Below are 25,602 nucleotides of genomic sequence, written 5' to 3'. Positions count from 1 at the left end.
CTCTTTAGGAACATGCAATCTACTGTCCCAGTTGCACATGCAATCTCCCGCTGGGTGTCACGTCGTCCTGGGTCACTCTGGGTGTCACGTCGTCCTGGGTCACTCTGGGTGTCACGTCGTCCTGGGTCACTCTGGGTGTCACGTCGTCCTGGGTCACTCTGGGTGTCACGTCGTCCTGGGTCCCTCTGGGTGTCACGTCGTCCTGGGTCACTCTGGGTGTCACGTCGTCCTGGGTCACTCTGGGTGTCTCGTCGTCCTGGGTCACTCTGGGTGTCACGTCGTCCTGGGTCACTCTGGGTGTCACGTCGTCCTGGGTCACTCTGGGTGTCACGTCGTCCTGGGTCACTCTGGGTGTCACGTCGTCCTGGGTCACTCTGGGTGTCACGTCGTCCTGGGTCACTCTGGGTGTCACGTCGTCCTGGGTCACTCTGGGTGTCACGTCGTCCTGGGTCACTCTGGGTGTCACGTCGTCCTGGGTCACTCTGGGTGTCACGTCGTCCTGGGTCACTCTGGGTGTCACGTCGTCCTGGGTCCCTCTGGGTGTCACGTCGTCCTGGGTCACTCTGGGTGTCACGTCGTCCTGGGTCACTCTGGGTGTCACGTCGTCCTGGGTCACTCTGGGTGTCACGTCGTCCTGGGTCACTCTGGGTGTCACGTCGTCCTGGGTCACTCTGGGTGTCACGTCGTCCTGGGTCCCTCTGGGTGTCACGTCGTCCTGGGTCACTCTGGGTGTCTCGTCGTCCTGGGTCCCTCTGGGTGTCACGTCGTCCTGGGTCCCTCTGGGTGTCACGTCGTCCTGGGTCCCTCTGGGTGTCACGTCGTCCTGGGTCACTCTGGGTGTCACGTCGTCCTGGGTCACTCTGGGTGTCACGTCGTCCTGGGTCACTCTGGGTGTCACGTCGTCCTGGGTCACTCTGGGTGTCACGTCGTCCTGGGTCACTCTGGGTGTCACGTCGTCCTGGGTCACTCTGGGTGTCACGTCGTCCTGGGTCACTCTGGGTGTCACGTCGTCCTGGGTCACTCTGGGTGTCACGTCGTCCTGGGTCACTCTGGGTGTCACGTCGTCCTGGGTCCCTCTGGGTGTCACGTCGTCCTGGGTCACTCTGGGTGTCACGTCGTCCTGGGTCCCTCTGGGTGTCACGTCGTCCTGGGTCACTCTGGGTGTCACGTCGTCCTGGGTCACTCTGGGTGTCACGTCGTTCTGGGTCACTCTGGGAGTCACGACATCTTACATCCAGCGCTCTTCTAGTGACACACCCCAAGGTAGGGACATCTCACCTTCCTTCCTTCCTTCCTGACTGTCTCTCTCACTCATTCACTCATTCACTCACTCTCTCACTCAGTCACTCACTCACTCACTCACTCACTCACTCACTCACTCACTCACTCACTCACTCACTCACTCACTCACTCACTCACTCACACACACACACACACACACACACACACACACACATTAACATAAGTAAACACGCAAACTTTGTGACCCCTAACCTCTCTGTCAGAACTTGCTCACACCTTGAGTATGAATGAAGAAGGGGGAGAGAAGTGAGGGGAGGGAAGTGAGAGGAGGGAAGTGGTAGATTCTACCCTGGGCTTGCTTCAGGAACACTGATAAAGGTGTTAGTTCAACTGAGGATAAAGACATTTTGGAATTAGATGCATCTGGGCTTTCTGAATTAAATGTGTCTGGGCTTTCTGAATGAAATGTGTCTGGGCTTTCTGAATGAAATGTGTCTGGGCTTTCTGAAATGAATTGTGTCTGGGCTTTCTGAATTAAATGTGTCTGGGCTTTCTGAAATGAATTGTGTCTGGGCTTTCTGAATGAAATGTGTCTGGGCTTTCTGAAATGAAATGTGTCTGGGCTTTCTGAATGAAATGTGTCTGGGCTTTCTGAATGAATTGTGTCTGGGCTTTCTGAATGAAATGCATCTGGGCTTTCAGAATTAAATGTGTCTGGGCTTTCTGAATGAAATGTATCTGGGCTTTCTGAATGAAATGCATCTGAGCTTTCTGAATGAAATGCATCTGGGCTTTCTGAATGAAATGCATCTGGGCTTTCTGAATTAAATGTATCTGGGCTTTCTGAATGAAATGCATCTGGGCTTTCTGAATGAAATGCATCTGGGCTTTCTGAATTAAATGCATCTGGGCTTTCTGAATTAAATGTATCTGGGCTTTCTGAATGAAATGCATCTGGGCTTTCTGAATGACATGCATCTGGGCTTTCTGAATGAAATGCATCTGGGCTTTCTGAATTAAATGTATCTGTGCTTTCTGAATGAATTGTGTCTGGGCTTTCTGAATGAATTGTGTCTGGGCTTTCTGAATTAAATGTATCTGGGCTTTCTGAATGAATTGTGTCTGGGCTTTCTGAATGAAATGTGTCTGGGCTTTCTGAATTAAATGGTTACATTAGGATTATAAATGGTCTGTGTTAGGTTGGGTCCAGAAACAACCCCTAGTCCCTACTGAACCCCTGAACTAGGAGGTTATTACGGCCCTGTCCAGAAACAAACCCTAGTCCCTACTGAACTAGGAGGTTATTACGGCCCTGTCCAGAAACAACCCCTAGTCCCTACTGAACTAGGAGGTTATTACGGCCCTGTCCAGAAACAACCCCTAGTCCCTACTGAACTAGGAGGTTATTACGGCCCTGTCCAGAAACAACCCCTAGTCCCTACTGAACTAGGAGGTTATTACGGCCCTGTCCAGAAACAACCCCTAGTCCCTACTGAACTAGGAGGTTATTACGGCCCTGTCCAGAAACAACCCCTAGTCCCTACTGAACTAGGAGGTTATTACGGCCCTGTCCAGAAACAACCCCTAGTCCCTACTGAACTAGGAGGTTATTACGGCCCTGTCCAGAAACAACCCCTAGTCCCTACTGAACTAGGAGGTTATTACGGCCCTGTCCAGAAACAACCCCTAGTCCCTACTGAACTAGGAGGTTATTACGGCCCTGTCCAGAAACAACCCCTAGTCCCTACTGAACTAGGAGGTTATTACGGCCCTGTCCAGAAACAACCCCTAGTCCCTACTGAACTAGGAGGTTATTACGGCCCTGTCCAGAAACAACCCCTAGTCCCTACTGAACCCATCAGAACGTTTGGTATCGATCTATTAAACCACATTAAGTTTAAAGAACTTGAATAAATCAATGGTCTGAATGCTAAATCATGTTTATTGCATTGATTGATTGATTGACTTGGTGATATATTAACTCTTATTTTATTTGTTCTACACACAAAACAAAGTTTGTAGTTTGATTTGATTTGATAGGCCTACGCTGGATCAACAGTTCATCATCACTACAAAAAGAAACATCAAAAAAGTCCAACTCTGCAGAACAGTGGTCTCCAACCTTTTCTGAGTCAAGATAATTCTCTCTCTTTCTCACACACACATGTTTGTTTTAATATCCTTGTGGGGATCAAACAATTAATTCATTTAAAAATCCTAGTTTCCTTAAACCTTAACCTTAATTGTAACCCTAAACCTAACCCCTACGTTTTAAATAGCCTTTTTGGGGTCAGAGCAAAATGTCTCCGAATTGTTCTTTGTTTTACTGTCCTTGTGAGTACTTCTGGTCCCCACAAGGATGGTAAAACCAAACACACACACACACACCTACACACACACACACACACACCTACACACACACACACACACACACACACACACACACACACACACACACACACACACACACACACACACACACACACACACACACACACACACACACACACACACACACACACACACACACAGGGCTGACCTATGGGGTCATCAGAGTACTCCACTCAACTAGATATAAAACCATTACAATCAATCTATTAATCATTGTAACGTCACCGACATATAGCTTACGTCCCAAATGGCACCCTATTCCCTATATAGTGCACTACTTTAGACCAGGGCCCTATTCCCTATATAGTGCACTACTTTAGACCAGAGCCCTATGGCACCCTATTCCCTATATAGTGCACTACTTTAGACCAGAGCCCTATTCCCTATATAGTGCACTACTTTAGACCAGGGCCCTATTCCCTATATAGTGCACTACTGTAGACCAGAGCCCTATTCCCTATATAGTGCACTACTTTAGACCAGGGCCCTATTCCCTATATAGTGCACTACTGTAGACCAGAGCCCTATTCCCTACATAGTGCACTACTTTTGACCAGAGCCCTATTCCCTATATAGTGCACTACTGTAGACCAGAGCCCTATTCCCTATATAGTGCACTACTTTTGACCAGAGCCCTATTCCCTATATAGTGCACTACTTTTGACCAGGGCCCTATTCCCTATATAGTGGTACTACTTTAGACCAGAGCCCCATTCCCTATATAGTGCACTACTTTAGACCAGAGCCCTATTCCCTATATAGTGCACTACTTTTGACCAGGGCCCTATTCCTTATATAGTGCACTACTTTAGACCAGAGCCCTATTCCTTATTATAGTGCACTACTTTAGACCAGAGCCCCATTCCCTATATAGTACACTACTTTAGACCAGAGCCCTATTCCCTATATAGTGCACTACTTTAGACCAGAGCCCTATTCCCTATTTAGTGCACTACTTTAGACCAGGGCCCCATAGTGCCCTATGTAGGCAATATGGTTCCATGTGGGATTCATCCATTGACTGTATTACACTGTAAGTCATTGGTACAACAGCAGTAAAATGGTCCATACCTAAACAACACATTACATTGAATGTCACGGGTGAGTGAGTGAACGAATGAACGCATGGATGGATGGAGAGGTGGAATGATGAGTGATAAAACATTGTTTCAGCGATCGAGGGATGGATAGAAAGGGTCTTGAGGGTTGATGTAGCCCTTACCCACAGATCTAGCATCAGATTACCCCCTTTAACCACGTGGAATATCTGACTTAACCAATCTGCATCTGGGGGGTGTTGTTTCAGTGGTTATCGGGACAACTTTCACATTATTTGTTCTGATATTTCTTCATTTCTTTCTTTTAACTTTTTGTGTTATGTGGGTGTTTTGTATTGCTAGGTATTTTTACTGCACTGTTGGCGCTAGAATAAAATCAATACAATCTTCAGATCTGTGTACATTACCAATAAACTTTGATTTGAGGAGGCATAGAAGGGCATTGGGAAGGATATTTGGCTGCTATTCTTCCTGGAGAGCTGTAACCGGGAGGATGGGGTACATACTGTGTAATGTAAGATCTGGCGGTAAAATAAAATAAATGACGCTGTGTAAAAATAAGATAATGGCGTCCTCTGTTGGATGTTCTACGTAATTACGCCACAAACATTTGGGGACGCAAACTGATCCTAGATATGTGCGTAAAGTAACCAGAGCATAAGGGCTACAACCCTTCTCGTCTCCTTCCCTGATTGGTCGAGTGATGCCACTTCTCTGCCTGTGATTGGTTCAGAGCGGTCCAGCTGTGATATGTAGCGCTGCACAAGGCGGAAGTGAAGCATGTAAATCAGTAACAGGTTGAGAGCGACATGTACAAGTAGCGAATCTAACGGTCTGACATACTGTAGACATTTTGTTTTATTAATTACTAGACAACAACATTTAGTCAGAATGATTTGGTTTACTTGCGTGACGGTGTTTTTGTTGAGCGCTTTGGTCGAAGGAGCGGAGAAGAAAGAGGGAGATGACGAGTGGGTTAATCTCCCCAATAAATGTGAAGGTAGGAAGCGATGATTCCTTACCTCCATTTGGAAACCCCAAATAAATATTGTATTTTATTGTCTTTGACATCTGAGCATGCAATACCCTGATAATAGCAGGTACCCCACGATCAAGTAGGAGTTGGGAATTATTGGCTAGCTTTTGCCCGAGGACAGTAACGATGTTGTTCATTCGTTCCCCTTTTAAAGCTTTAAGCATATTTCATTCATTCTATTAGCTAGAACGCGTTGCATTGTGTATTTTCTCATCCCTGATACTCGAGATCAACTAGTAGGCTAACTTTGCACTGGGACTCTTGATGCGTATACTAATACAAATCCATATGTTACATGTGGTTAGGTTTATATTACCTACTCTTTAATCAACAAGGCTTTCTGCCTTATTCCAAGAGTTCTCCGCTATAAACACCGCGTACTGAACTACAATCCTGACGCTTTAGTTTAACCCTGCAAACAAAAATCCTCGATCAAGCCATCCGTGCTGTAGAATTTGGTAATTATGGTAACACGCCGGAATGATGCTTGACAGGGAGAGACGTTTAGTGTCGCCAGTGAATTGTGTGATTTATTTATACGCAGTAACGCCATTACAAAAAGTCAGGCCAATTGTATTATCTTTAAAATACATAAACTGTAGGTTTACACAGATCCTCCTCAGTTACATACACACAGGTGGTCGACTCTGTCACCCGTCTGTTTTCCGTAAACAAGCGCTGTAACATGGCGATATGGCCGTGTGGGAACACAAACCCTATAAATATGTGTGGCCAGTTAAGAACAAATTGTTATTTTACAATGACTGCCTACCCCGGCCAAACCCTCCCCTGACCCTAATGGGGCGGCAGGTAGCCTAGTGGTTAGAGCGTTGCAAGTTCGAATCCCTGAGCTGACAAGGTAAACATTTGTCGTTCTCCTCCTGAACAGGCAGTTAACCCGCTGTTCCTAGGCCGTCATTGAAAATAAGAATTTGTTCTTAACTGACTTGCCTAGTTAAATAAAGTAATGTAAGATATGTAAACATGATTAAAATGGCATTATTTAAAGTGACTGGTGATCCATTTATTAAAGTGACCAGTGATTGGGTCTCCATGTGGCAGCAGCCTCTCTGTGTTAGTGATGCTGTTTAACAGTCTGATGGCCTTGAGATAGAAGCTGTTTTTCTCTCGGGCCCAGCTTTGATGCACCTGTACTGACCTCGCCTTCTGGATGATAACGGGATGAACAGGCAGTGGCTCGGGTGGTTGTTGTCCTTGATGAGCTTTTTGGCCTTCCTGTGACATCGGGTGGTGTAGGTGTCCTGGAGGGCAGGTAGTTTGCCCCCGATGATGCGTTGTGCAGACCGCACTACCCTCCGGAGAGCCTTACGGTTGTGGGCGGAGCAGTTGCCGTACCAGGCGGTGATACAGCCTGGCAAGATGCTCTCGATTGTGCATCTGTAGAAGTTAGTCAGGGTTTTGGGTGACAAGCCAAATTTCTTCAGCCTCCTGAGGTTGAAGAGGCGCTGTGGCGCCTTCTTCGCCATACTGTCTGTGTGGGTGGACCATATCAGTTTGTCTATGATGTGTACGCCGAGGAACTTAAAACTTTCCACCTTCTCCACTACTGTCCCGTTGATGTGGATAGGGGGGTGCTCCCTCTGCTGTTTCCTGAAGTCCACGATCATCTCCTTTGTTTTGTTGACGTTGAGAGAGAGGTTATTTTCCTGACACCACACTCCGAGGGCCCTCACCTCCTCCCTGTAGGCCGTCTTGTCGTTGTTGGTAATCAGGCCCACTACTGTTGTGTCATCTGCAAACTTGATGATTGAATACACTGTTTATATCCAGCCATATTCCCAGACCTCTTTCCATGGTTAAATGCAGTGGTTTGCTGCAGTGGTTCGCTTTCAGTTTTGCGCAAATGCTGTCATCCATCCACCGTTTCTGGTTAGGGTAGGTTTTAATAGTCACAGTGGGTACAACATCTCCTATACACTTCCTGATGCATTCACTCACCGAGTCAACGTATAGGTCGAGGTTGTTCTCTGAGACTGAACGGAACATATCCCAGTCCGCGTGATCAAAACAATCTTGAAGCGTGGATTCCGATTGCTCAGACCAGCGTTGAATGGTTCTAGTCACTGATACATCCTGTTTGAATTTCTGCTTATAAGACGATAGGTGCAAGATGGTGTCGTGGTCAGATTTGCCGAATGGAGGGCGGGGGAGGGCGTTGTATGCATCGTGGAAGTTAGAGTAGCAGTGGTTGAGTGTATTCCCCCCCCCCCCCCCCCCCCCCCCCCCCCGCGTAGTGCAATCAATATGCTGATAGAATTTAGGTAGCCTTGTTCTCAAATGCTTTGTTAAAATCCCCAGCTACAATAAATGCTGCCTCAGGATATATGGTTTCCAGTTTACATAGAGTCCAATGAAGTTCCTTTAGGGTAATCTTGGTGTCTGCTTGAGGGGGAATGTACACAGCTGTGACGATAACTGACGAGAATTCTCTTGGTAGGTAAAATGGCAGCATTTGATTGTGAGGAATTCTAAGTCAGGTGAGCAGAAGGACTTGAGTTCCTGTATGTTGTTATGATTACACCATGAGTCGTTAATCATGAAGCATACACCTCCGCCCTTCCTCTTCCTAGAGAGGTGTTTATCTCTGTCTGTGCGATGCATGGTGAAGCCCGGTGGCGGAACCGATTCCTACAACATATCCCGAGAGAGCCATGTTTCCGTGAAACTGAGAATGTTACAATCTCTGGAAGGCAACCCTTGCTCGAATTTCATCTACCTTGTTGTCATTGGCGAGTAGTATACTCGGGGAGCGGTGGGCGATGTGCACGTCGTCGGAGCCTGACCAGGAGGCCCGCTCCGTCTGTCCCTTCTGCGGCGCCGTTGTTTTGGGTCGGTTTCTGGGATTAGATCCATTGTCCTAGGTGGTGGTCCAAACAGAGGATCCCTTTCGGGAAAGTTGTATTCCTGGTCGTAATGTTGGTAAGTTGACATTGCTCTTATATCCAATAGTCCAGTATATCCAGTAGTTCTTTCCGGCTGTATATAATAAGACTTAAGATATATTGGGGTAACAATTTAAGAAATAATACATAAAATACAGCATAGTTTCGTAAGGACTCGAGGTGACAATCTGTCGGCGCCATCTTGCAAAAATACTAGGTTGAAGATAAAAGGTTAGGACAAGTTATGATTCCACATGGAAGCTTTTTGAAAATAAACAGATTCCTGAGATCAGCGCCGGTGCTAACTACAATAGCTGGTCCAATTGTTGCAAAGACTTATGGGATATTAGAATCCTCTTGTCTTAACCTTTGTCATCTTCAACTTCTCTCTCTCTGTGTCTCTCTCTCTCCACCTAGTGTGTAAGTTTGTGAGTATCGAGATGAAGTCTGCCTTTGACGAGACGGGGAAAACCAAGGAAGTCATTGAGAGGAACTACCGTTTCCTTGACAACAACAAGGGAGCTCCGCCAATCAAATATGTCAAGTCGTAAGTGACTTTCATTACACATTTATAGTGTGAGGACATGGGATGTGAAATGACTCTGAATAATCTATTGCTGAATTCTCTAGTAGTGTGTAGTAAAAATAATTTTTTATTAGTCACATGTGCCGAATACAACAGGTGTAGACCTTACAGTGAAATGCTTACTTACAAGCCCCTAACCAACAATGCTGTTTAAAAAACAAGAATAATAAATAAAAGTAACAAGTAGTTAAAGAGCAGCAGTAAAATGACAATAAGTGAGACTATATACAGGAGGTACCGGTTAGTTGAGGTAATTGAGGTAATACGTACATGTAGGTAGAGTTATTAAAGTGACTATGCATAGATAATAACAGAGTAGCAGTGGTGTAAAAGGGGGGGCAATGCAAATAGTCTGGGTATCAATTTGATTAGATGTTCAGGAGTCTTATGGCTTGGGGGTAGAAGCTGTTTAGAAGCCTCTTGGACCTAGACTTGGCGCTCCGGTACAACTTGCTGTGCGGTAGCAGAGAGTCTATGACTAGGGTGGCTGGAGCCTTTGACAATTTTTAGGGCCTTCCTCTGACACCGCCTGGTATAGTGGTCTTGGATGTCAGGAAGCTTGGCCCCAGTGATGTACTGGGCCGTACGCACTACCCTCTGTAGCGCCTTGCGGTCGGAGGCCGAGCAGTTACATACCAGGCAGTGATGCAACCGGTCAGGATGCTCTCGATGGTGCAGCTGTAGAACCTTTTGAGGATCTGAGGACCAATGCCAAATCTTCTCAGTCTCCTGAGGCGGAATAGGTTTTGTCGTGCCCTCTTCACGACTGTCTTGGTGTGCTTGGACCATGTTAGTTTGTTGGTGATGTGGACACCAAGGAACTTGAAGCTCTCAACCTGCTCCACTACAGCCCTGTCGATGAGAATAGGGGTGTGCTCGGTCCTCCTTTTCCTGTAGTCCACAATCTTGATCACATTGAGGGAGAGGTTGTTGTCCTGGCACCACACGGCCAGGTCTCTGACCTCCTCCCTATAGGCTCTCTCGTCGTTGTCGGTGATTCAGGCCTACCACTGTTGTGTCATCGGCAAACTTAATGATGGTGTTGGAGTCGTGCAGTCATGAGTGAACAGGGAGTACAGGAGGGGACTGAGCACACACCCCTGAGGGGCCCCCGTGTTGAGGATCAGTGTGTTGTTACCTACTCTTACCGCCTGGGGGCAGCCTGTCAGGAAGTCCAGGATCCAGTTGCAGAGGGAGGTGTTTAGTCCCAGGGTCCTTAGCATATTGATGAGCTTTGAGGGCACTATGGTGTTGAACGCTGAGCTGTAGTCAATGAATAGCATTCTCACATAGGTGTTCCTTTTGTCCCGGTGGGAAAGGGCAGTGTAGAGCGCATTATCTGTGGATCTTTTGGGGCGGTATGCAAATTGGAGTGGGTCTAGGGTTTCTGGGATGATGGTGTTGATGTGAGCCATGACCAGCCTTTCAAAGCACTTCATGGCTACAGACGTGAGTGTTATGGGTCGGTAGTCATTTAGGCAGGTTACCTTAGTGTTCTTGGGCACAGGAACTATGGTGGTCTGTTTAAAACACGTTGGTATTACAGACTCAGACAGGGAGAGGTTGAAAATGTCAGTGAAGACACCTTCCAGTTGGTCAGCGCATGCTTGGAGTACACGTCCTGGTAATCCGTCTGGCCCTGCAGCCTTGTGATTGTTGACCTGTTTAAAGGTTTTACATCGGCTGCGGAGAGCGTGATCACACAGTCGTCCGGAACAGCTGGTGTTCTCATGCATGTTTCAGTGTTACTTGCCTTGAAGCGAGCATAGAAGTCGTTTAGCTCGTCTGGTAGGTTCGTGTCACTGGGCAGCTCGCGGCTGTGTTTCCCTTTGTAGTGTGTAATGATTTGCAAGCCCTGCCACATCCGACAAGCGTTGGAGCCGGTGTAGTACAATTCAATCTTAGTCCTGTATTGACGCTTTGCCTGTTTGATGGTTCGTCGCAGGGCATAGCGGGATTTCTTATAAGCTTCCGGGTTAGAGTCCTGCTCCTTGAAAGCGGCAGCTCTAGCCTTTAGCTCAGTGCGGATGCTGTCTGTAATCCATGGTTTCTGGTTGGGGTATGTATGTACAGTCAATGTGAGGACGACGTCATCGATACACTTATTGATGAAGCCAGTGACTGATGTGGTGTACTCCTCAATGCCATTGGAAGAATCCCGGAACATTTTCCAGTCTGTGCTAGCAAAACTGTCCTGTAGCTTAGCATCTGCTTCATCTGACCACTTTTTTAATAGACCGAGTCACTGGTGCTTCCTGCTTTAATTTTTGCTTGTAAGCAGGAATCAGGAGGATAGAATTATGGTCAGATTTTCCAAATGGAGGGCGAGGGAGAGCTTTGTACGTGTCTCTGTGTGGAGTAAAGGTGGTCTAGTTCTTTTTTTTTCTCCTCTGGTTGCACATTTAGCTGATAGAAATTTGGTAAAACTGATTTAAGTTTACCTTCATTAAAGTCCCCGGCCACTAGGAGCACTGCCTCTGGATGAGCGTTTTCCTGTTTGCTTATGGCCTTATACAGCTCATTGAGTGCTGTGTTAGTGCCAGCATCGGTCTGTGGTGGTATATAGACAGCTAAAAATACAGATGAAAACTCTCTTGGTAGATAGTGTGGTCTACAGCTTATCATGAGATACTCTACCTCAGGCGAGCAAAACCTAGAGACTTCCTTAGATATTGTGCACCAGCTGTTGTTTACATATATGCATCGTCCGCCGCCCCTTGTCTTACCAGACGCCGCTGTTCTATCCTGCCGGTACAGCGTGTAACCAGCCACCCCTTGTCTTACCAGACGCCGCTGTTCTATCCTGCCGGTACAGCGTGTAACCAGACACCCCTTGTCTTACCAGACGCCGCTGTTCTATCCTGCCGATACAGCGTGTAACCAGCCACCCCTTGTCTTACCAGACGCTGCTGTTCTATCCTGCCGGTACAGCGTGTAACCAGCCACCCCTTGTCTTACCAGACGCTGCTGTTCTATCCTGCCGGTACAGCGTGTAACCAGCCACCCCTTGTCTTACCAGACGCCGCTGTTCTATCCTGCCGATACAGCGTGTAACCAGCCACCCCTTGTCTTACCAGACGCCGCTGTTCTATCCTGCCGGTACAGCGTGTAACCAGCCACCCCTTGTCTTACCAGACGCCGCTGTTCTATCCTGCCGGTACAGCGTGTAACCAGCCACCCCTTGTCTTACCAGACGCTGCTGTTCTATCCTGCCGGTACAGCGTGTAACCAGCCACCCCTTGTCTTACCAGACGCTGCTGTTCTATCCTGCCGGTACAGCGTGTAACCAGCCACCCCTTGTCTTACCAGACGCTGCTGTTCTATCCTGCCGGTACAGCGTGTAACCAGCCACCCCTTGTCTTAACAGATGCCGTTGTTCTATCCTGCCGGTACAGCGTGTAACCAGCCACCCCTTGTCTTACCAGACGCCGCTGTTCTATCCTGCCGGTACAGCGTGTAACCAGCCACCCCTTGTCTTACCAGACGCCGCTGTTCTATCCTGCCGGTACAGCGTGTAACCAGCCACCCCTTGTCTTACCAGACGCTGCTGTTCTATCCTGCCGGTACAGCGTGTAACCAGCCACCCCTTGTCTTACCAGACGCCGCTGTTCTATCCTGCCGGTACAGCGTGTAACCAGCCACCCCTTGTCTTACCAGACGCCGCTGTTCTATCCTGCCGGTACAGCGTGTAACCAGCCATCCCTTGTCTTACCAGACGCTGCTGTTCTATCCTGCCGGTACAGCGTGTAACCAGCCGCCCCTTGTCTTACCAGACGCTGCTGTTCTATCCTGCCGGTACAGCGTGTAACCAGCCAGCCCTTGTCTTACCAGACGCCGCTGTTCTCTCCTGCCGGTACAGCGTGTAACCAGCCACCCCTTGTCTTACCAGACGCCGCTGTTCTATCCTGCCGGTACAGCGTGTAACCAGCCACCCCTTGTCTTACCAGACGCTGCTGTTCTATCCTGCCGGTACAGCGTGTAACCAGCCACCCCTTGTCTTACCAGACGCCGCTGTTCTATCCTGCCGGTACAGCGTGTAACCAGCCGCCCCTTGTCTTACCAGACGCCGCTGTTCTATCCTGCCGGTACAGCGTGTAACCAGCCGCCCCTTGTCTTACCAGACGCCGCTGTTCTATCCTGCCGGTACAGCGTGTAACCAGCCACCCCTTGTCTTACCAGACGCTGCTGTTCTATCCTGCCGGTACAGCGTGTAACCAGCCACCCCTTGTCTTACCAGACGCCGCTGTTCTATCCTGCCGGTACAGCGTGTAACCAGCCGCCCCTTGTCTTACCAGACGCCGCTGTTCTATCCTGCCGGTACAGCGTGTAACCAGCCACCCCTTGTCTTACCAGACGCCGCTGTTCTATCCTGCCGGTACAGCGTGTAACCAGCCAGCTGTATGTTGATAATGTCGTCGTTCAGCCACGACTCTGTGGAGCATAAGATATTATCGTTTTTAATCTTCCTCGTAGGTCGTCAATTTTATTTTCCAAAAGATTGCACGTTAGCTAGTAGTTTATTCGATCGCCTATGAATTCTCAAAAGGCAGCCCGACCTCCGTCCTCTAGTTGTACTCGAGGCTGGGCGTTATATCGAAGTCATTTGAATGTATGTTATTGCTCGATATTCCAAATGGCTGTATTGCAAGAATCAAGTAAAAAAATATGTTTTTATTAGCTTGTCTTTTTGGTCTTGTCTCCTTCAGTCCTTCTGTGCTGTTTGCACTTTCCCATTTACACCAGAGATCTGTATATAATGACGAGATGCTCACGTCTTCACCCTAAACTATGGGAGTCATTGTGAGTCCAAAATAAGTCCATGGAAATGCATATTTTTTTTGCCCATATTTTGGCGAGAGTGAAACCTCTCTTCACCTCTTCCTCTCTGTTTGTACACACCAAGCCCCTCCCCCTCACACCAAGCCCCTCCCCCTCACACCAAGCCCCTCCCCCTCACACCAAGCCCCTCCCCCTGCCACTCACAACAACAAAGAAGAGAGGCCACTTCTTCCTCTCTGACAAGCGGTTTCAACTCACTATTTGCATTTTGAGGGTTTGGTGCAACAGAATTGGTCATATGGACACCGAAACACATAGTCTATTACAGTAAGATGGAAGACACTATCTTACTGTAATAGACTATCTTACTGTAATAGAAGACACGTTAACCTTTAACTATATCCTTTTTATGTTTCAACTCCTCAAATTGTATGTAGAGCAGACATGGAGGAGTTATTGTGACAGGGTAGGAACCAAAGTGATGTTCAGTGTTTCCTAGGGGACCCTATAATCTAAAACAGGAGTATCAATGAACATTGATTGTGGAAAATGAATGGTCAGTTTGTCGAGTTGCTGTACTACGTCTCGCTAGCAGCATTTTAGCCAAAGACTGTTAGCTGTCTGTGTTTTTATAAATGTTCAATAATCCTAAAACACCATTTATAAAATAAGGAATTGCCACCTTTTCATTCTGAGTAACAAGGTGGGCCACTTGATGTCAACATGAACAAAGTGGACAGGCTAACATGATGTTCAAAACCGTTGGAGACGGACAGAACGGTGTGATCATAACTATTCAACTGTTATGCCTCGTTAGCTAGCAAATAGATCCAAATTGAAATATAAAGATTTATATTTAGCCTAGGTATAATATAATAAGACCTAAATTCATTAGATTATTCCTGACTGTTTGAAATGCAGTGTATTTGACCTTTAAAAAATATATATATTTTACAACAAAGATTATTTTGAGAACTTCAGATATTCCCAGCCCTAGTTGTAGTATGATTTGATCAATTTTATGAGGCCCTAATGGCACCATATGTGCATCCCTGTGGGCCCTGGTCAAAAGTAGTGCACTATATATAGGGAATAGTGCACTATATATATAGGGAATAGGGCACTATATATAGGGTTAAATTTATCTCTAATGTAGACAGAGACACACTTTATAGGAGATACAAATGCTTCAATGTTATGGTCTGGTGAGGGTAAACTGATCCAAGATCTGTCACTTCTACCCACAGTTTTTGTTCACTAGCTTTAGAAGCTTTCACTGTAGATGGAGCGGTGTGTCTATTTTCTCTCTGTCGTCGCCGTGGAGATAGCAGGGCTGCTATGGTAGCAGGGGACAAGAACTTGGTCCAGGTCGCTTCCTGTGGGAGGCGGCCTAGCCTTTATAAATAGGAATCTCTGTCAAACTATGTGAAGTGGAGGTTGTCAGTCAACTTGTGAATGTTTGAAGAAAGGCTCAATTAAATAGTGTGTATACTAAAACCAGCCTGCATCTCTTTTCTTCCTAATTCTCCGTCTGTCTCTCTGTCTGTCTCGTCTGTCTGTCTGTCTGTCTCTCTGTCTGTCTGTCTCTCTGTGTCTGTCTGTCTGTCTCTGTCTGTCTCTGTCTGTCTCTGTCTGTCTCTGTCTGTCTGTCTGTCTGTCTGTCTGTCTGTCTCTCTCTGTCTGTCTCTCTCTGTCTGTCTCTCTCTGTCTGTCTCTCTCTGTCTGTCTGTCTCTGTGTCTGTCTCTGTGTCTGTCTCTGTGTCTGTCTCTGTCTCTGTCTCTGTGTCTGTCTCTGTCTGTCTGTCTGTCTGTCTGTCTGTCTGTCTGTCTGTCTGTCTGTCTGTCTGTGTGTGTGTCTGTGTGTCTGTGTCTGTGTGTCTGTGTGTCTGTGTGTCTGTGTGTCTGTCTGTCTATAGAGACATCCGTTTCATTGAGGTTGTGGAGAATGTGTGTCAGAGGCTCTCTGGCTACAACCTACACAAGGAGAGGGAGGGCAGCAACCGCTTTGCCAAGGTCAGTGTCTGTGTGTTTACAGGTCAGGGCCAAGGTCTGTGTGTTTCGGCAGGATCACTGAGTACAAGGACACACTGTCTTGTTATTGGCAAATATAACACACATATCTCTCCTTCTTTCTCTCCTCTCTCCCACCCTCACCCCGCCTCTCCCTCGCCCCGCCTCTCTCCTGCCCTCGCCCCGCCTCTCTCCTGCCCTCGCCCCGCCTCTCTCCCGCCCTCGCCCCGCCTCTCTCTCACCGCCTCTCCCTCGCCCCGCCCCTGCCTCCCTCCATGCCTCTCTCCCACCCTCACCCCGCCTCTCTCCCACCCTCACCCCGCCTCTCTCCCACCCTCACCCCGCCTCTCTCCCACTCTCACCCCGCCTCTCTCCCACCCTCACCCCGCCTCTCCCTCGCCCCGCCTCTCTCCCGCCCTCGCCCCGCCTCTCTCGCACCGCCTCTCTCTCGCCGCGCCCCCGCCTCCCTCCATGCCTCTCTCCCACCCTCACCCCGCCTCTCCCGGACCCTCACCCCTCTCTTGCTTTCTCTAATGGACCACATTTACTTTATTCGGTTATGCTGGACAAGTTGAAAAATACACCGTCTTATGAATGTAAATCAACTCAGTGATCTGCTCTCTCTCCAGGGTTGTAGTTGAAAGTGTGTAATAGAGGTCATGTCCCCCTCCCTCCCTAGGGCATGTCTGAGACCTTCTCTACCCTGCATGGGCTGGTCCATAAGGGGGTGAAGGTCGTGATGGACATCCCCTATGAGCTCTGGAACGAAACCTCCGCAGAGGTCGCCGATCTCAAGAAGCAGGTGAGGATCAATCAACGTTTTACAAATGTATTTGATATTATTCACAAAGACATTTGTTATATTCTTCTGTGTGCCTGTCTCTCTCTCTCTCTCTGTGTCTCTCTCTGTGTCTCCTCTGTCTCTCTCTCTGTGTCTCTCTGTCTCTGTCTCTCTCTGTCTCTGTCTGTCTCTCTCTCTGTCTCTCTCTGTCTCTGTCTCTCTCTCTCTGTCTCTCTCTGTCTCTCTCTCTGTGTCTCAGTGTGATGTTATGGTAGAGAAGTATGAGGAGGTGATAGAGGACTGGTACAAAGGCAGTCAGGAGGAAGATCTCACCACCTACCTCTGTGAGAAACACGTTCTGAAGGGACAGGACACCGGTAATACACACAGATACGCACGACCACACACACACACACACAGATACGCACGACCACACACACACACACAGATACACACGACCACACACACACACAGACCTAACACAGATACCCACGACCACACACACACACACACACAGATACACACGACCACACACACACAGATACACACGACCACACACACACACACAGACCTAACACAGATACACACGACCACACACACACACACAGATACACACGACCGCACACACACACAGACCTAACACAGATACACACGACCACACACACACACACACACAGATACACACGACCACACACACACACACACAGACCTAACACAGATACACACGACCACACACACACACACACACAGATACGCACGACCACACACACACAGACCTAACACAGATACACACGACCACACACACACAGATACGCACGACCACACACACACACAGACCTAACACAGATACACACGACCACACACACACACACACACACACAGATACACACGACCACACACACACACACAGACCTAACACAGATACACACGACCACACACACACACACACACAGATACACACGACCACACACACACACAGACCTAACACAGATACACACGACCGCACACACACACAGACCTAACACAGATACACACGACCGCACACACACACAGACCTAACACAGATACACACGACCACACACACACACAGATACACACGACCGCATATATATACACAGATACACACGACCACACACACACACAGATACACACGACCGCACACACACACAGACCTAACACAGATACACACGACCACACACACACACAGACCTAACACAGATACACACGACCACACACAGACCTAACACAGATACACACGACCACACACACACACAGATACACACGACCGCATATATATACACGCACACACACACTTAACACAGATACACACACACCTAATACGGAACCTTCAGAAAGTGTTCTTACCCCTTGACCTTTTCCACGTTTTGTTGTGATACAGCCTGAATTAAAAATGGATTCAATTGGCACACAACCCATAATGACAGTGAAAACATGTTTTTAGAAATGTTTGCAAATGTAATATAGACATTTCTAATTTACAGAAGTATTCACAGCCCTGAATCAATACTTTGTAGAATCACCTTTGGCAGCGATTACAGCTGTGAGTCTTTCTGGGTAATTATCTAAGAGCTTTCAACATTTCAACATTTGCACATTATTTTTTTATTCTTCAAGCTCTGACAAATTGGTTGTTGATCATTGCTAGATAGATGTTTTCAAGTCTTGCCATAGATTTTTTTATATATATTTTTAATCCGATTTAAGTCAAAACTAACTAGGCTAGGGCTGGGCGGTATACCGTATTTTACTATACACCGGTATTTATGCACGGACCTTCTATACCGGTATTTGAATGGTCCCACAGTTTAACTGTGTTTAAAGGGTCCCACAGTTTAACTCTGTTTAAAAAGGGTCCCACAGTTTAACTCTGTTTAAAGGGTCCCACAGTTTAACTCTGTTTAAAGGGTCCTACAGTTTAACTCTTTTAAGGGTCCTACAGGTTAACTCTGTTTAAAGGGTCCTACAGTTTAACTCTGTTTAAAGGGTACTACAGTTTAACTCTGTTTAAAGGGTCCCACAGTTTAACTCTGTTTAAAGGGTCCCACAGTTTAACTCTGTTTAAAGGGTCCCACAGTTAAACTCAGTTTAAGGGTCCCACAAGTTTACTCTGTTTAAAGGGTCCACAGTTTAACTCTGTTTAAGGATCCCACAGTTTAACTCTGTTTAAAAGGGTCCCACAGTTTACTAACTCTGTTTAAAGGGTCCACAGTTTAACTGTTTTTAAAGGGTCCCACAGTTTAACTCTGTTTAAAGGGTCCCACAGTTTAACTCTGTTTAAAGGGTCCACAGTTTACTCTGTTAAAGGGTCCCACAGTTTAACTCTGTTTAAAGGGTCCCACAGTTTAACCCTGTTTAAGGGTCCTAAGTTTAACTCGTTTAAAGGGTCCTACAGTTTAACTCTGTTTAAAGGGTCCTACAGTTTAACTCTGTTTAAAAGGGTCCTCAGTTTAACTGTGTTTAAAGGGTCCCACAGTTTAACTCTGTTTAAAGGGTCCCACAGTTTAACTCTGTTTAAAGGGTCCCACAGTTTAACTCTGTTTAAAGGGTCCCACAGTTTACTCTGTTTAAAGGGTCCCACAGTTTAACCTGTTTTAAGGTCCCACAGTTTAACTGTGTTTAAAGGGTCCACAGTTTAACTCTGTTTAAAGGGTCCCACCCAGTTTGAATCTGCTGTGTTTAAAGGGTCCCACAGTTTTTAACTGTGTTTAAAGGGTCCCACAGTTTAACTCTGTTTAAAGGGTCCCACAGTTTAAACTCTGTTTAAAGGGTCCCAGTTTAACTCTGTTTAAGGGTCCTACAGTTTAACTCTGTTTAAAGGGTCCCACAGTTTAACTGTGTTTAAAGGGTCCCACAGTTGAACTGTGTTTAAAGGGTCCCACAGTTGAACCTGTGTTTAAAGGGTCCCACAGTTTAACTGTGTTTAAAGGTCCCACAGTTTAACTCTGTTTAAAGGGTCCCACAGTTTTAACTCTGTTTAAAGGGTCCCACAGTTTACTCTGTTTAAAGGGTCCCACAGTTAACTGTGTTTAAAGGGTCCTACAGTTTACTCTGTTTAAAGGTCCAGTTTAACTCTGTTTAAGGTCCACAGTTTAACTCTGTTTAAAGGGTCCTACAGTTTAACCTCTGTTTAAAGGGTCCCAGTTAGTTTAACTCTGTTTAAAGGGTCCCTACAGTTTAACTCTGTTTAAAGGGTCCCACAGTTTAACTCTGTTTAAAGGGTCCCAGTTTAACTCTGTTTAAAGGGTGCCCACAGTTTAACTGTGTTTAAAGGGTCCCACAGTTAACTGTGTTTAAAGGTCCCACAGTTTAACTTGTTTAAAGGGTCCCACAGTTTAACTGTGTTTAAAGGTCCACAGTTACTAACTCTGTTTAAAGGGTCCCACAGTTTAACTCTGTTTAAAGGGTCCCACAGTTTAACTCTGTTTAAAGGGTCACACAGTTAACTCGTGTTTAAAGGGTCCTACATTTAACTGTGTTTAAAGGGTCCCAGTTAACACTTGTTTAAAGGGTCCAGTTTAACTCTGTTTAAAGGGTCCACAGTTTAACTCGTTTAAAGGGTCCCACAGTTTAACTCTGTTTAAAAGGGTCCTATGTTTAACTCTGTTTAAGGGTCCCACAGTTTAACTCTGTTTAAAGGGTCCTAAGTTTAACTCTGTTTAAAGGGTTCCATACAGTTTAACTCTGTTTAAAGGGTCCCACAGTTTACTCTGTTTAAAGGGTCCCTATAGTTTAACTCTGTTTAAAGGGTCCTACAGTTTAACTCTGTTTAAAGGGTCCTATAGTAACCAACAGTTTAACTCTGTTTAAAGGGTCCTATAGTTTAACTCTGTTTAAAGGGTCCCACAGTTTAACTCTGTTAAAGGGTCCCACAGTTTAACTCTGTTTAAAGGGTCCCCACAGTTAACTGTGTTTAAAGGTCCCACAGTTTAACTGTGTTAAAGGTCCACAGTTTAACTGTGTTTAAAGGGTCCCACAGTTTAACTCTGTTTAGGGTCCTACAGTTTAACTCTGTTTAAAGGGTCCCACAGTTTAACTCCTGTTTAAAGGGTCCCACAGTTTAACTGTGTTTAAAGGGTCCACAGTTTAACTCTGTTTAAAGGGTCCACACAGTTTAACTCTGTTTAAAGGGTCCCACAGTTTAACTCTGTTTAAAGGGTCCCACAGTTTAACTCTGTTTAAAGGGTCCCACAGTTTAACTGTTTAAAGGGTCCAAGTTTAACCTTAAGGTCCACAGTTTAACTCTGTTTAAAGGGTCCCACAGTTAACCCTGTTTAAAGGGTCCTCACAGTTTAACTGTGTTTAAAGGGTCCCACAGTTTAACTCTGTTTAAAGGGTCCCACAGTTTAACTGTTTAAAGGGTCCCAGTTTAACTCTGTTTAAAGGGTCCCACAGTTTAACTTGTTTAAGGGCCACAGTTTAACTCTGTTTAAAGGGTCCCACAGTTTAACTGTTTTTTTAAGGGTCCCAGTTTAACTCTGTTTAAAGGGTCCCACAGTTTAACTGTGTTTAAAGGGTCCCACAGTTTAACTCTGTTTAAAGGGTCCCACTTTAACTCTGTTTAAAGGGTCCCACAGTTTAACTCTGTTTAAAGGGTCCCACAGTTAACTGTTTTTTAAGGGTTCCTTCAGTTTAACTGTTTAAAGGGTCCCACAGTTTAACTCTGTTAAAGGGTCCCACAGTTTAACTCTGTTTAAAGGGTCCCACAGTTTAACTGTGTTTAAAGGGTCCCACAGTTTAACTCTGTTTAAAGGGTCCCAAGTTTAAACTCTGTTTAAAGGGTCCACAGTTTAACTCTGTTTAAAGGTCCACAGTTAACGTCTGTTTAAGGGTCCACAGTTTAACTGTGTTTAAAGGGTCCTACAGTTTAACTGTGTTTAAAGGGTCCAAGTTTAACTCTGTTTAAAGGGTCCCACAGTTTAACTCTGTTTAAAGGGTCCACAGTTAACTCTGTTTAAGGGTCCCAGTTTAACTGTGTTTAAAGGGTCCTACAGTTTAACTCTGTTTAAAGGGTCCTATAGTTTAACTCTGTTTAAAGGGTCCCACAGTTTAAATCTGTTTAAAGGGTCCACAGTTTAACTCTGTTTAAGGGTCCCACAGTTTAACTCTGTTTAAAGGGTCCCACAGTTTAACTCTGTTTAAAGGGTCCCACAGTTTAACTCTGTTTAAAGGGTCCCACAGTTTAACTCTGTTTAAAGGGTCCCACAGTTTAACTCTGTTTAAAGGGTCCTAGATGTTTAACTCTGTTTAAAGGGTCCTATAGTTTAACTCTGTTTAAAGGGTCCCACAGTTTAACTCTGTTTAAAGGGTCCCACAGTTTAACTGTTAAAGGGTCACAGTTAACTCTGTTTAAAGGGTCCCACAGTTTAACTCTGTTTAAAGGGTCCCCAGTTTAACTCTGTTTTAAAGGGTCCCACAGTTTAACTCTGTTTAAAGGGTCCCACAGTTTAACTCTGTTTAAAGGGTCCCACAGTTGAACTGTGTTTAAAGGGTCCCACAGTTTAACTCTGTTTAAAGGGTCCCACGTTTAACTCTGTTTAAAGGGTCCCACAGTTTAACTCTGTTTAAAGGGTCCCACAGTTTAGAACTGTGTTTAAAGGGTCCCACAGTTTAACTCTGTTTAAAGGTCCCACAGTTAACTCTGTTTAAAGGGTCCCACAGTTTAACTGTGTTTAAAGGGTCCCACAGTTTAACTCTGTTTAAAAGGGTCCACAGTTTACTCTGTTTAAAGGGTCCTACAGTTTAACTCTTTTTAAAGGGTCCTACAGTTTAACTCTGTTTAAAGGGTCCTACAGTTTAACTCTGTTTAAAGGGTACTACAGTTTAACTCTGTTTAAAGGGTCCCAGTACAGTTAACTCTGTTTAAAGGGTCCCCACGTTTTAACTCTGTTTAAAGGGTCCACAGTTAACTCTTTAAAGGGTCCCACAGTTTAACTCTGTTTAAAAGGGTCCTACAGTTTAACTCTGTTTAAAGGGTCCCACAGTTTAACTCTGTTTAAAGGGTCCCACAGTTAACTCTGTTTAAAGGTCCACAGTTTAACTGTTAGGGTCCCAGTTTAACTCTGTTTAAAGGGTCCACAGTTAACTCTGTTTAAAGGGTCCTACAGTTTAACTGTGTTTAAGGGTCCCACATTTAACTCTGTTTAAAGGGTCCCACAGTTTAACCCTGTTTAAAGGGTCCACAGTTAACTCTGTTTAAAGGGTCCCACAGTTTACCTCTGTTTAAAGGGTCCCACAGTTTAACTCTGTTTAAAGGGTCCCACAGTTTAACTGTGTTTAAAGGGTCTCACAGTTTAACTCTGTTTAAAGGGTCCCACAGTTGAACTGTGTTTAAAGGGTCCCACAGTTTAACTGTGTTTAAAGGGTCCCACAGTTTAACTCTGTTTAAAGGGTCCCACAGTTTAACTCTGTTTAAGGGTCCCACAGTTTAACTCTGTTTAAAGGGTCCTACAGTTTAACCTCTGTTTAAAGGGTCCCACAGTTTAACTGTTTAAAGGGTCCCACAGTTAACTGTGTTTAAAGGGTCCCACAGTTGAACTGTGTTTAAAGGGTCCCACAGTTTAACTGTGTTTAAGGGTCCCACAGTTTAACTCTGTTTAAAGGGTCCCACAGTTTAAACTCGTTTAAAGGGTCCCACAGTTTAACTCTGTTTAAAGGGTCCCACAGTTGAACTGTGTTTAAAGGGTCCTACAGTTTAACTCTGTTTAAAGGGTCCACAGTTTAACTCTGTTTAAAGGTCCCTACAGTTTAAACTCTGTTTAAAGGGTCCTACAGTTTAACTCTGTTTAAAGGGTCCTAAGTTTAACTCTGTTTAAAGGGTCCTACAGTTTAACTCTGTTTAAAGGGTCCCACAGTTTAACTCTGTTAAAGTCTACAGTTTAACTCTGTTTAAAGGGTCCCCAGTTTAACTCGTGTTTAAAGGGTCCCACAGTTAACTGTGTTAAAGGGTCCCACAGTTAACTGTGTTTAAGGGTCCCACAGTTTAACTGTGTTTAAAGGGTCCTACAGTTAACTCTGTTTAAAGGGTCCCCTTTAACTCTGTTTAAAGGGTCCCACAGTTTACTCTGTTTAAGGGTCCCACAGTTTAACTGTGTTTAAAGGTCCTACAGTTTAACTCTGTTTAAAGGGTCCCACAGTTTAACTCTGTTTAAAGGGTCCACAGTTTAACTCTGTTTAAAGGGTCCTACAGTTTAACTCTGTTTAAAGGGTCCCACAGTTTAACTCTGTTTAAGGGTCCTAAGTTTAACTCTGTTTAAAGGGTCCCACAGTTTAACTCTGTTTAAAGGGTCCTATAGTTTAAACTCTGTTTAAAGGGTCCTTACAGTTTAACTCTGTTTAAAGGGTCCCACAGTTTAACTCTGTTTAAAGGGTCCCACAGTTTAACTCTGTTTAAAGGGTCCTACAGTTTAACTCTGTTTAAAGGGTCCTACACAGTTTAACTCTGTTTAAAGGGTCCAAGTTTAACTCTGTTTAAAGGGTCCCACAGTTTAACTCTGTTTAAAGGTCCCAGTTTAACTCTGTTTAAAGGGTCCCACAGTTTAACTGTGTTTAAAGGTCCACAGTTTAACTGTGTTTAAAGGGATCCTACAGTTTAACGTGTTTAAAGGTCCCACAGTTTAACTCTGTTTAAAGGGTCCACAGTTTAACTCTGTTTAAAGGGTCCACAGTTTTACTGTTTAAGGGTCCACAGTTTAACTGTGTTTAAAGGGTCCTACAGTTTAACTCTGTTTAAAGGGTCCACCCAGTTTAACTCTGTTAAAGGGTCCCACAGTTTAACTCTGTTTAAAGGGTCCCACAGTTTAACTCTGTTTAAAGGGTCCCACATTTAACTTTTTAAAGGGTCCTAAGTTTAAACTGTTTAAAGGGCTACAGTTTAAACTCTGTTTAAAGGGTCCCACAGTTACCTGTTTAAAGGGTCCTACAGTTTAACTTGTTTAAAGGGTCCACAGTTTAACTCTGTTAAAGGGTCCCACAGTTTAACTGTTTTTAAAGGGTCCTTCAGTTTACTCTGTTTAAGGGTCCCACAGTTTAACTCTGTGTAAAGGTGTCCCACCAGTTTAACTCTGTTTAAAGGGTCCCACAGTTTAAACTGTTTTAAGGGTCCTTCAGTTTAACTCTGTTTAAAGGGTCCCACAGTTTAACTCTGTTAAAGGGTCCCACAGTTTAACTCTGTTTAAAGGGTCCCACAGTTTACTCTGTTTAAAGGGTCCCCAGTTTAACTCTGTTTAAAGGTCCCACAGTTTAACTCTGTTTAAAGGGTCCCACAGTTTAACTGTTTTAAAGGGTCCCAGTTTAACTGTGTTTAAAGGGTCCCACAGTTTAACTCTGTTTAAAGGGTCCCAAGTTTAACTCTGTTTAAAGGGTCCCACAGTTTACTCTGTTTAAAGGGTCCCCCAGTTTAACTGTGTTTAAAGGGTCCCACAGTTTAACTCTGTTTAAAGGGTCCCACAGTTTAACTCTGTTTAAAGTCCCACAGTTTAACTCTGTTTAAAGGGTCCTACAGTTTAACTCTGTTTAAGGGCTACAGTTTAACTCTGTTTAAAGGTCCACAGTTTACTCCGTTTAAGGGTCTAGTAAACCAACAGTTTAACTCTGTTTAAAGGGTCCCATCATTTAAATCTGTTTAAGGGTCCCACAGTTTAACTCTGTTTAAAGGGTTCCACAGTTTAACTCTGTTTAAAGGGTCCCACAGTTTAACTCTGTTTAAAGGGTCCTAGATGTTTAACTCTGTTTAAAGGGTCCTATAGTTTAACTCTGTTTAAAGGGTCCCACAGTTTAACTCTGGTTAAGGGTCCCAC

At 45.4% G+C, this 25,602-nt stretch overlaps 1 protein-coding gene across 1 annotated transcript; it reads left to right on the top strand.

The window, feature by feature from the left end:
- The first annotated feature begins 5,469 nt into the window (after positions 1–5,469).
- Positions 5,470–18,885, top strand: LOC120049440 (protein canopy homolog 3-like). Its single transcript, XM_038995707.1, has 6 exons — positions 5,470–5,691; positions 9,048–9,177; positions 15,912–16,008; positions 16,685–16,807; positions 17,046–17,208; positions 18,872–18,885. Exons 1-6 carry the CDS (start codon positions 5,583–5,585, stop codon positions 18,883–18,885), a joined length of 636 nt encoding a protein of 211 aa, XP_038851635.1. The 5' UTR covers positions 5,470–5,582.
- The last annotated feature ends 6,717 nt before the right edge of the window (positions 18,886–25,602 follow it).

Source organism: Salvelinus namaycush, chromosome 6 (assembly GCF_016432855.1).
Source record: "Salvelinus namaycush isolate Seneca chromosome 6, SaNama_1.0, whole genome shotgun sequence".
Classification (NCBI taxonomy): Eukaryota; Metazoa; Chordata; class Actinopteri; order Salmoniformes; family Salmonidae; genus Salvelinus; species Salvelinus namaycush.
The sequence above is the reverse complement of the archived record's forward strand: the minus strand, read 5'-3'. Positions and strand labels throughout refer to the sequence as shown.